The 13,468-nt window shown below is 36.3% G+C and overlaps 1 protein-coding gene across 1 annotated transcript in view; it reads right to left on the reverse strand.

The window, feature by feature from the left end:
• Positions 1-11,425, reverse strand: part of HIF1A (hypoxia inducible factor 1 subunit alpha) — a 49,718-nt gene extending 38,293 nt beyond the window's left edge. Inside the window, exon 1 of the mRNA XM_026670164.2 lies at positions 11,232-11,425. Coding sequence (XP_026525949.1) covers positions 11,232-11,275 — 44 coding nt within the window. The 5' untranslated portion in view covers positions 11,276-11,425. The remainder of the gene's footprint in view (positions 1-11,231) is intronic.
• Positions 11,426-13,468: the final 2,043 nt, after the last annotated feature.

Here is a 13,468-nt window from a genome sequence, read left to right on the forward strand (position 1 = left end):
GAGGCTGGGGAACAGCAGACAAAATAGGCAGAAGAGAAATTAGGAGAATTTGAAACAATAGCAACACTGGAAAAATCAGGAGAAAAGAGGAAAAAAAGAAGAAAAACAATGGGCATAATTCACTATTGGTTTTAGCAGTTATGACAAAGAGACATGTTGTTGAGAAAGAAATTGTTAAATCTCCCCCCAACAATTCCCATCTGGTTAGGCAATTTTTGTGTTTAAACTTGAGAAAGTCTGTCATAGAAATAATTTAAATACCTTCTGCATTATGTTTTTAATCATAGCAGTTAGGACCACAATTATGCTACAAAATCAATATAGGTTACACAAAGAACTAGGTCAATAGAACTTGGACAATTTCCTACAGATTTGGAACTCTGTCAAGAGTACTGATTTCAGAAGTGTTGAATACAGTAACCGGAATTGAAAACAAAAATAAAAATTGTATCTTAGTGTAAATCATGAGTGATATAAAACATTAATATATAGCACTGTTCTGCCTATAATTTGTCTTAGCTGTCATTTCATATAACTAGTATATAGTAAATCAGCGATTCCCATGGATATGCATCCTTGCAGGCTACTTCTGCTGACATCCGGCTGCCTGCAATTTGGCAGATCGAATCTTACCAGGCTCAAGGTTGACTTAGCCTTCCATCCTTCCGAGATGAGTAAAATGAGGACCCAAATTGTTAGGGACAATATGCTGACTCTGTAAACTGCTTAGAGAGGCCTGTAAAGCACTATAAAGCGGTATATAAGTCTAAGTGCTATTGCTATTGCTTTGCATCCATCCGATTTCCTACTGAACTGATTTTTCAAAAACTGAAAATGAAAAGCTGATAAGATAGTCTTCAACATTATTTTTATTCCCAAAAGTGCCTCTAAATCTTACAGAGGTATTCCAAGAAAATAAAATGACTAAGTACATTGAAATATGATGTGAAATATTTTGGGGAACCAGAAGAGAGGCACCTTAGGTTTAAAAATTGTCTTTCTGTGATTGATTATACTTCCAAATGCAGTCATTTTCTCAGAATGCCCACAAAATGTTCTTAAAATTTCAGATATATCAGGAATGTAACAATAAGAAAAAAGACTAAGAGACTCTTGCATTAGTTTGCATATTTCAACTCTAGTTTAAAAAAAAAATGTGTGAGTAACATCTTCTAGGAACCCCATCCACAAGTTTAACAGCAAATATATAAATGCAAGTATAGCTGTAGGAAGCCAAATATTTTCACAAACTTGCAGCAAGTGAAATGATAAACACACAGAAATGGCACACAATTTACCAAATTACCTACCCACATAATCTCTTGACGTATTTCCTCTGAAATTGTCATTTACAGACTATCCTACTGACTCTTAAAACCATCACAATCTTCTAAAAGTAAAGATTAAGGGAATTCTTTACAGAAAGGGGTGTAGAGGGAGTGACTAAGAACTGGTACTTAGAACCGTCAAATATTCTTGGGCAGCCATTTGATGAGTGAGTAAGCTCACCCATTTTGCAAAAGTATCAGCAACATGTATGAAGAGTTTGGAAACAATACATAATGTATCATTTTCATGTTAACACTTTGACTTGGCATGTTGTAGAAGCTTGACCATTATAGTTGTAAATGATAAATTTACAGATTTGTGTAAAGTATAAATCCAACAACTGTGTCTTATTCTATAAACTGTGGTTAAATAAAGAAGATCCAATCATTGAAAATATGGGGAAAGTGATAAAAAAACAATGGCATATGTAAATATTCAAAATACTAAATGAAATCAGCCCTGATTGTTCTTCGGAAGAGCAGATACTGAAGCTGAAGCTCAAATACTTTGGTCACCAACAAAGAAGTGAAGACTCAATGGAAAAGACCCTGATATTGGGAAAGCAAAAGGAGAAGGGGATGGCTGGAGATGATCTGGTCAGATAGTATCATTGACGCAATGAACATGGATTTGAGCAAACTCTGGGAGACATTTAATGTTCAGTCACACAATGCCCACCTAGAAAGCCTAGGTGGGCATTGTATAAACTAAATAGGGCATGAATTGATGACACCTCTTCTCTTGTGTTCCTTAGTAAATAGCTTCAGAAGAATATTTATAATGCCAGAAATAAAACCCACCTTAAAACTGCCAGCCTTAAACTCCAATTTGATCATTCAAATCAATGTCTATTATTTTATCTTGTAGTAAACTCTACACTAATCTCCTTTAATGGTACAATAATTATTATAATTATCCAAACTGTTCTAAGTCTTCTGAATTCAGAACAGAAGAGCCTGTGCTTATCCCAAGCGGGAGACAAGGTGGGAACAGTTCATTACATATAGTCTTGAGTGGCATTGTATCTTTTTTTTAAAATTCCCCCAAGCCTTTTATATTTAAAGAAATGTTTGCCAATAAAACATTTTTGCTGTCAATGGCTAAAGCTAACTGAAGGCAAGAGAAAGTGGAGCTGAAGAAAAATTGGTTAAACAATGTTCAGGTATTAAAATCTGCTTACAACTTAAAAGAAAATTACTACTTGCCTGCTGAATAAGTTCATTGCTATACTACATGGAGTATATACTATACTCTATGTTTACAATGTGATATTCTGCTTCATTGTGCCTTTTTTTAAGGCAAGCTGATAATTGTAAGATGTCTACTGTGAAATACAAAACATTACAAATATATTGGGCCCCTGAGCTTGTAAATGCCCAAACTATTGCTTACTGAACTTGTCAGGCAGAAAGAGAATTACCTTTTTCCTGTTATTTATTAAGAAAATGTATATTTTCTTAATTAATATACATAGTCTCCATGATGGTATAACCCGGGCAATATTCTGTCTTAATACAGTGGCTAAAAATCTATACACACAACAACCCAACTGGATATTATATCCCTCGCAGTCCAAACTGGAGAGGTAGCAATTAGACTACAATGCATGACCTCTGTAGATGCCATATGCCAAATAAATATGGCCACCCAACTCATTCACTCATTCAGGGTAGTTAACAGTAGTCCTCGACTTACAACAATCCATTTAGTGACTGTTCAAAGTTACAACGGCACTGAAAAAAAGTGATTCATGATTGTTTTTCCATGATCGATGCAGCATTCCCATAATCACATGACCAAAATTCAGACACTTGGCAATTGACTCATATTTATGACAAATGTAGTGTCATATGATTCTCTTTTGTGACCTACTGACAAGCAAAGTCAATAGGGAATCCAAATTCATTTAACAAGTATGTTACTAACTTAGCAATTGCAGTGATTCACTTAACTGTGCCAAAAAAGATCATAAAATGAAACAAAACACAATCAACAAATATCTCACTTAGCAACAGAAATTTTGGACTTAATTGTGGTGCTAAGTCAAGGACTACTTGTATTCATCGACTGGAACTGAAGTAAGCAAATTACACTCTGGAAGCCTCCCAAAATTTTATTAAAATTTTTGAATTGAAAATTCTTCATATTTGGATTTTAGACAGGCTGTTCCATACTCATTGGAAATGTTCCACATTTATGCATAAAATGCTATACAGCACCCTTCCCCCCCAAACAAAACCAATGTCCAATGGAAAGAAGGCAGATGTGCCAGAACATTGGGTGCAGACAATCTGCCGTGTCTTCTTTAACTTTTCTGAAAATATTTAAACTGGCACATGGAATTATTTCTATTATTGTTATTCTGATTGGGTAGGTTTATATATCACACTGAGTTTTGTTTTAATCATAACACTACACTAGAATCAAATAAATAATGGTTTCTAAAATAACCAATGAGAGTTGAGACATACCACACATAAATAAGAATCAAACTGATTACTGTGGATTTTTGCTGTATGAATCTACATTTAGGTTTGGATCCTCAAAACATCTGTTCCAAAACAGCCTCACTGAGGTCAACCACAGGGACAAAGCAATCTGATGATAATGGAAGTTGTGTAATTGAAAGTTTCAATTATTGTAGGCAAATGCATTCTTCACGGTTACTTCACAGTACTACAGGAGAATGCTTTAAAACGAATAGTTCAGACAACCAGTCCATTGGCTAATACAAAAACACTTTCCTACTTTCATAAATTTAGTGAATACTTTTTGCAATCAATTATTTTTTTCTGTAGCTATAAATCTAACGCAGCAAAATGATATGATTTTCCCAAAAACTTATCCTGAAAAAAAAAAGTGCTATTTAAAACATATTTCTAGTTCATTTCCTCATATCCAAATTGGTATCCAAATTTATTTTTTCTGTAGTCAGTTACCCACCCAGGTCATATGGTTGAACCCTCTGTTTAAGTGCAGTTTCCACTAGCACAGAGAAAAGTCTGGTCTGGTTGATTGTAGACCAAACATTAGTAGTGTCCTTTTGAAGAAACATGAAATCCAATTGATTTCCAATTGGAAGTTCTAGGGATTTGTCAACAACTACATCTAGTGTTCCTTTCAAGTCTTGGCCTCGGTATGGACACCAACTGTCCAGGATGTATAGGATGTTTCCTTGTTTAACTGATCAGATTCTATACTGTAAAGCTTTACTGAGCTGTATATGGCATCTATTCTAGGAAATGCTGTTTTCTCTTAAGGGACCCAATATGATAAACTTATCTAAATGCAATTCCAAATGACGTACCCAGTATACCCAGAGATCAGTTTTAGTTTTTTGCAGTCTAACAGCATGAGCAAGATGTTTATGAGGGCATGTTCTACAACAATGGCTAATTCAGCTAGCTATGGATGGATAAATAAATAAATAAATAAATAAATAAATAAATCCAGTGAATTATGAACATTTTGTTACATACATATGAATACGTTGTTGTTAAAGTATCAGTGATGTGAACATCCAAAAGTGGTACTTAGAATATTGCCATAACTATATCCTTAATTGGTCCACAGAATTTTATTATGCATATTTCCAATGGAAAATATTTTTTTCTCTTAGGCCAGGGGTCCCCAACCGCCGGTCCGCGGACCGATACCGGTCCGCGGAACAACTCTTACCGGGCCGCTGGTTGCTGGGCGCCGCCATCTTTTTGGTAAAAAGTGCTTCCGGTGAGCTTTTCCGGTAGAAAGCTCACCAGAAGCACTTTTTCGCAAAAAGATGGCGGCGCCCAGTTGATGCCGGTACCGGGCCGCGGCACCCAGCTGATGCCGGTACCGGGCCGCGGCGTCAAAAAGGTTGGGGATCCCTGTCTTAGGCAATGTGATGAAGAGAATAAAGATTCTTCAGCATTCTAAGCAAAGATTCTTCGAGAAAATATTTTTTTACATCCATTTCTATGTGGGCTTCTGCCTTGCTATGGACATAATTATTTGTCAACATAACAGATTGACTTTACTGGAAAAGAGACAGCATCTTTTCATACCATTTATCCTGACACAGCTGTGTTCCTTAGGGGCTGGAGTTATGTAATGATTTTATTCTTATTTGTGAGACGTGTCTCAAGGAACAGTATTTGAAAGGTTCATACAGGTAGTCTTTGACTTGAGACCATAACTGAGCCCAGAAGTCATTGTGGTCAAAGTCAAGGCATCATGTGTCCGGACCTGATTTTTTTTTTTTTTGGCAGCAGCAGCAGTGTTAAATGAACACTGTTCTTAAGTGAATCCAATTTACCTAATGGGTATTTTTGCCAGAAAGCAAAATATGTAAAATTGAATTAAGCAAATTGAAACAAGTAAAAAATTGTGACTGTGGGACACTGCAATGTCCACAAAGATAAGCCAGTTGTTAAGTGCCCAAATGTGATCATGTGACTTCAAGAATGCAGTATTCAGGCTAATTCAACTGACTGCCAGCAGTTCGATTCTCATGAACTCAAGGTTGACTCAGCGGCCCATCTTTCCGAGGTCAGTATAATGACCCAGATTGTTGGGGACAATATGCTGACTCTGGAAACTGCTTAGAGAAGGTTGCAAAGTGTTGTGAAGCAGTATATATAGTAAGTCTAAGTGCTATTGCTACCACGTCAAAATTGAGTTGTAAGTAGCTTTTGTGGGATTCATCATAACTTCAAACAGTCGCTAAGCAAGTTCATATTTATTTACTTTATTAAATTTAAACAAGCCTAACAAATTGAATGCTATGTCTTCACTCAAAGTAACCTCTTGTCTCCTGGTTAGCTGTTTAATATCTGCCTGAAGTTCTGGTGTGTTGAAGACATCCAACAGTATTTTTCTATAATATTGTAATCAAAAGAGGCCAATTTAAACTAAGTTAACACTTAAATAATGTAATAGCTGCTGTAGGTAAATAATCTGAATTTGAAAAGATGGCCATAGTGTAAGTAGTACTTGAATTTCTCATTCTGAATAAGGTCATGTTGGAAGAATGAACTTGCAGTATAGGGTGAAGTCCAGATTTATCACAGTTATAAGATTCTGTGACATCTATGGATACAAGGAGCTGCTGATAGTTTTACAGGGGAATTATTGAATCTATCATCTGCACCTCTATAACTGTCTGGTTTGGTCTGCAACCCAACAGGACAGACACAGACTTCAGATAATTAGGACTGCAGAAAAAACAATTACTACCCACCTGCCTTCAATCGAGGACCTGTATACTGTACAAGTCAAAAAGAGGGCTGTGAAAATATTTACAGACCCCTCACATCCCTGACATAAACTGTTTCAACTCCTTCCCTCAAAACAACGCTATAGAGCACTGCACACCAGAACAACTAGACACAAGAACAGTTTTTTCCCCGAAAGCCATCATTCTGCTAAACAAATAATTCCCTCAACACTGTTCAACTATTACAAAGTCTGCACTACTATTTCTATTAACCTTCTCATCACTCCTTATCACCCATCCCCTCACAGGACTGTAATTTTATCGCTTGTATCCTTACGATTTATATTGATTGTTTCCTGGTATGATTTGATTGCTGATTGTACCCTATAACTATCATTAAGTATTATACGTTATGATTCTTGATTCTTAATGAATGTATCTTTTCTTTTATGTATACTGACAATACTTACACCAAGACAAATTCCTTGTGTGTCCAATCACACTTGGCCAATAAAGAATTCTATTCTATTCTATTCTATTCTATTCTATTCTATTCTAATTGTCTACTATCATTTAGAGTTTATGTGAACTATCCTATTTCTGGAAAGGACATCTTTGAATGTTAGAATGTTAAAAACCTTATTATATAAGTTCACATTTTTGATGCATTCTTAGTGTAAGTGTTTAGATTCGTAATGATGGCCCAATCTCACAACTAGTACAGATCAGTTCAGTTGCTAGCATAAAAGCATATCCAAAAAGCATTCTAATTTAACAGCTATAAAATTGAATATTCCTATTAGTTAATAAAAATCATCAACAAAGTTACACACTATGGCTTATGCACAAATTGGTGAACAAAGTATCCATTCTTAAATCTTGTTCCAAATTAGTTAGCTATGGTTAACAAAGTGTTGCTATTATATCATGTCCAATAAAAGCATAAACTGAATGGTGATCTAAATATTATGCTCTTGTTAGAATGTCATTAAAGTTTCACTTCTTAACTGTCTTAAAAGATCCTAAAAATAAAGCCAATTATATTCCACATATTCCAATATATTTTTCAATTTTTATTTTAACATTTCAAGATTACAAAAGTAATTTCATGCTTATATTTATATGGAATTAAACCTCTGAATTTATTCTTTACTAATGAACGTGCTCTTTATTGACATAATAGAAAGGCAGATAATTAGATATGTAATAATATCTTTAAAAACAGTTTTCTATTAGTCTTGTATTCTGTTTTGTAAGCAAAAGCAATTTAAAAACCCTCTCTGAATTCAGTAGACTGATCTTTAAACAATGTAAGACTGAGCTGAGCAGGAAATCTTCCACAGACAGTTTTGAATTCACAAAGTTCTATCAAGATCCCCATTAGTCTGTTACTGTAAGTTTAAACAAAACAATAGGGGCCTGAACTGTATTTTGCTATCCTATTCAAGAGACCTATTCAAGACTAAAGAAGACAATTGTTAGAAAAAAGGAAAGATCATTTTAACAGCTACATAAAGTTCCCAGAATTTTTACATTCCCAGGAATAAGAGAATAGCAGAATGGCAAGCCAGAATCCAACATATTCTAAGTTTGCAAGAAAGTGATGTTTTCCTTTTCTTTTAATGAATAATTCCTAAATTCCAAGCAAGAAATATTAAATAGCATAAAGATTGGTGCAAAGAAATACTAGTTTCGGGCAGAAAGCAAACTAAACCACTATCAAACCATCACCACCCCGTGCGCTTCTTAATATTATCAAACATTCCTGCGCAAAGCTCCCTTCATCTTTGATTTTAAACTTTTATTTTTCAACCAAAAAAGACTTGGCCTAATGAAAGCAATGGGGTGTTGTTTGAATCAGAATTAAATTGGGAGAATCAAAACAGGTTTTATATAAACTACAGTTACAAATATGGTACAATATCTCTACAAAGCAGAAAAAAGTTCCATCACATGTTTCTTTGTAATTGAGAACTGATGTAGGTGAAATAGGGGGTGAGAGGAAAAACCTGTCATATTACCTGTTAATCGCACAGCTCTACAAAATTATATTGTCATTTAGAAGACTTCTTGGGATATCAGGTGAGTAAAGAGATGATAAATACATAAAATACGTACAATGTAGAAATATAAAAATACAGATTTTATTCAAGTTCTAAAAGACAGATAAAACAAAATAAAGACAAACCAGTAATCTTTGCAAGCCACTTTCACCAAACTCTTAAAAATATAATATAAAATATATTGAAATTTTTAAATCATAAATGGTTAAAAAAAATCACATTTAATGTGATGTAATAAAGTCCACCTGTTTTCTACCCAAGGTCTATAAATGTATGTAGCAATCCAGTCCCCTTTGAAGAATTTTTAATTGCTTTATAACTTAGGGGTAGAGAAAGGATTTATGGAAGCTGTTTGCTAGTGCTACATATTTAGTTACAACTGCTAAGTATTCATACTAAAACTCAAGAGAAGGCTTGAAACTTCGTGGATAATTACTTTTTTCATACAACTTAAATGTTTCTCAAGATGAAGACTGTCCTACTATTACAAAAAATGAGACAGATCTTAGAGGTGGAGATAGCCAAACCTTTATATGTCACATCAGCTGTATCAGTATCTCCCCCAGCTATTCTCACCCCCCCATAAAATACATAAATAGCTGTGTTTTGTCACAGCTATTCAATTGTCAACCTAGTGCCTATTACTAAATATTAAATGTAATGGAAGAAGTTGTGTATTTCACAACTGGTAGCAAAAAGCCTCAGATTAGTCCTACAGTGCAAATTATTCTTTATTGTGAACCAGTAAAACCATTTTATATCTAATCATATCAAGAAGCCCTGTGATATTAAAACACTCTTTTAACATAGTACAGAGTGTTCATCCTATTGTTTACGTATTCTATAAAAGCTCTTTCAGCTATGAGGTGATGAAAACTTTATATTCTATGCACAATTACAGTCAATACTTTAATTATGCATATTCTTACCAAACACAATATTCCCTCTATATTCATAAATAGTGCATACCCAGAAACATTAGTAGGGATACTTCACATTAATGGCATAGTTCAGTTCAAAAACTAGGATCCTCACAGATCACTAATATCTATCACTGCTGTGAGCCTTTTGTTCACATCCAATACCACATAAAAAGCAATTATATTTTACACTGGTTTAATGAACAACGTAGTAAAATGGCATTCTGATTGAGACAATTTATAAACTTAACCATACATAAAGGGTTTGGACTTAGTGAAATAGAAAACAGACCATCCAAGGACCTGAAACTTCCAAAAACACATGAATGCAAGCAAACCTTACCACAAACCAAATAATAATAATACTGCTAATAATTCACTGAAGTGTAGCAACCATATTTTGGCAGGAGTAGCTAGGAGGGAACTCAAGTTGAAATTATGTCAGGAAGGTTCAGGTAGGAGCAGCACAATTTGGGGACTTAGAACAACTTCTGCCAACCTTGCCCTTTTTGGTGTCATTTTGCTAAAAAATACAGGGTAATCTGTCCTGGCACTGAAAGAATCTGAAAATCTTAAAAGTATCATTGATTCTCTCACTGAAGATAACATATATCCATCTCTATTATTAACAGTTATTCTACCTGCCTTTCTAATTGATATCTCTTATTGTCTGCTTACAAAGAATTTGAAAATGTACACAGGCAAAGTGCTGTTCTTTCCAAATCATAACCAGCCAAGATAGACCATCCTTTTCATTTCCATGTACAAATAGTCAAGATACATTAACACAACTCCTGTAGATGGCTCCTAAAAACCAGATAATCATTATATTAAAACCATCATTACGTTTCCTGATTCTTTTGAAATACCAGATCTATTTTTTGGGTTATGCCTTAATCTAAACAGAAAACCTCCCCCCACCCAAAAAAACCCTTAAATGTGGAGAGTCCATGTGGTACATTAGCAATTATCTTGCCAAAAAAAGTTGCATATTTAGCAAGCTAAGAAAATCTGCTATCAAATATTGGGCACTGGTTTCTCTCTCTCTCTCTCTCTCTTTTTCAGGTTCTCACATTCACATGCTCACACACCCCCCAGCACAAAATGGCGACGTGGACAATTGGGGGAGGAGAAGAAATAAAAGAGTGAAAACATCCTCTTAAGAAAAAAGGAAGAAGAGGGGAGGAGGGAAGGGCATAAGAGGACATGTGGGGGAGGGAAGATGAAGACAAATGTGGATGGACGAAAGCTATGTACGGAAATTAGGAATAAAAATGGTAGTTTAGAAGCAAAGAAGGGGGTGTCGCTACGAACAAAAGATGGGCACGAAAAACAGGTAATGGAGGGATAATTAAACAAACCCCTGGAAAAGAGAGATCTTCCAAGTTCACTCCGTCTTTCAACCACCACGTCTACCCATTTTTTAAAAAGGAGACACAACATCTCGAACAAGAAGATCAGGTTAAAACTGGGTAGAAGGCGGGAGTTTTTGGCAACCCCACGGCAGAACTACAATATCCATCATCCGGAATTTTGGGGGAGGAAAGGTTCTTCGTAATACAGACGCTCCCTCCTTCCTGAAACTCCACACACCGAATTACATTGTTTAAAGAAAAATGAGGAGTGGGGGTGGGGACCCTTATAACAACGGCAGGCAGTCCGATTCCGGAAAAGGCTCCCAGGCCGCGACCGGCAGTGAAGGGCAAAGGATCGTCTCCTCCTTACCTTTTCTTCTCGCAGGAGCCATCCGTCGTCGGGCAAGGCTCCATGGTGACGGCGGAGGCCAGCTTTGGGCTGGCCCAAACAGCCTCTCACAGGACGGAGGGCTTCAGCGGCCTGCAAAAGGCGAAAGAAAGAAGCCAACGAAGTGCAAGAGGCGGGGAATTTCTCTCCGAGCGGATCAGAGGCGCTTCGCGAGTGAAGTGGTGCTGGCTGAAGGGGGCGGCAGAGGGGACAAGAAGAGGAAGGCCTGACAGGCGGAGCCGAAACCTGCCGGCCTCGGCCTCGCCTTCTCATCACGAGCGCTCTCTGCCCCAATGAGAAGCCTCCTGGCGGCCCGGCCCCCCTCACAACCCCGCTCGGCTGAGCCCTCTTTGGGAAGGCGCTGCGCGTCTTCCGGCTTCACGTGATGTTAGGATGAATAAGGGAGCGAAGGAGAATAGCCTGGTCCGCTTCGGAGCTGCTTTTCGTGTTTATTTGCTTTTATTGTCTATGGAAGTTCTCAGTCATTCAGGTCATGGTTGTCCCAAAGGTGACTTTTTTTTTTTCAAGAGGCCACTGGACTTTCTGGTTTTTCTTTGCAGACGTTTCGCTTCTCATCCAAGAAGCTTCTTCACACCTGAAGAAGCTTCTTGGATGAGAAGTGAAACGCCTGCAAAGAAAAACAGCTTAAGAAGCTTCGTGGATGAGAAGGGAAACGTCTTCAAAGAAAAAACAGTTGCCTCTTGAAAAAGCACCCTTGAGACATATTTGCTTTATTGATTAAAAAAACGCCGTTCGAAAGCCTCAACACTCAGTTCTCCTGCTCCCACCCAAAGAGCACATTGTATTATGATCACACACTCCTGGTATATGTCATACTCACTGACCACCTTAGCCACAAGTGTGCTTATCTTGGGTGAAAAGTGGAACTGCAGCTGCACCATCTGAATTGTTTTGATTCCACCTTTAAAATGCAGTCTAGATTGCATATAGAAAAAGACCAATGTAACAGCAATATTACAGGCAACATTTTAAAAAATGGATAACAAACACAAATTGATGTAAACCCAAGACATGTTTCTAAGAGACTGTGTTTACCCAAACAATGTTATTGATTTATTCAACTCAATAAATCGCCCATACTATAAATCAATCACAAAGGCTCGGTTCATATGACAAATGAGATTAAATGTAGCTTACTAAATCCTATCAAAGGTGGGAAGGGAGTCTAGCTCAGTGCTTTCCAAGCTTTATCCTTCATAACCAAAACTGCTTATCAGAAAGTCCTTTTTCAAATGTCCCTATTGTGATTAGGTAGTGAATCATGTCATCAGGTTTTTACCCGGGTTTGGAAAGTGCTGCTCTAGCTAAATTGCAGGATATGATTAAAACAATGTAAAAAAATAATATTAACTAAAGGAAAAAAATAGTAAACTACAAAGTGCACAAATACATTCCTAACCAACTATCAAAAAGGGAATTGATTGCTCCACACTACCCCAAGTTCTGTTGAAATGTTCCCCAATTAATGGTACAAGCTTTTGTCACACTTTCCAACCATTTAAAAATAGGCACTTGTTCTACATAAAAAAGTGAGCAAGGGGTTATATTTCAGAACGGTAGTGATTTTCCTTCTAATAAATATGCTTCATCACTGGAGGTTTTTAAGAGACTGGACAGTCACTTGTCTGAAATGGTATAGGGTCTCCTGCTTGAGTAGTGGGTTGGACTAGAAGACCTCGAAGGTCCCTTCCAGCTCTATTCTGATTAGTTGATTGCTAATCACACTCACCAAATTTAGTAGAGCATAATTTCAAATATAAATAAATTAATGTGGATATATATTCCCAGAAAAAATAGGCATAATTGGCTAAAGTTCCTAAACAATATATTGTAATACAATGAGTAAATCTAACATACTTGTCCATCTGTTCCCAGGTGTATCTTTAGAATAGAATAGAATCTAGTAGAATAGAATTCTTTATTGGCCAAGTGTGATTGGACACACAAGGAATTTGTCTTGGTGCAAATACTCACAGTATACATAAAAGATACATTCATCAAGAATCATAAGGTACAACATTTAGTGATAATCATAGGGTACAATAAGCAATCAAATCATACTACGAAACAGTCAATATAAATAGTAAGGATACAAGCGACAAAGTTACAGTCATACAATCACAAGTGGGAGGGATGGGTGATAAGGAATGATGAGAAGATTAACAGTAATAGTAGTGCAGATTTTGAAATAGTTGAAC

Source organism: Notechis scutatus, chromosome 1, assembly GCF_049901735.1.
Source record: "Notechis scutatus isolate UNSWTSFEM ecotype Mainland chromosome 1, rNotScu1.2, whole genome shotgun sequence".
Taxonomy (NCBI): Eukaryota; Metazoa; Chordata; class Lepidosauria; order Squamata; family Elapidae; genus Notechis; species Notechis scutatus.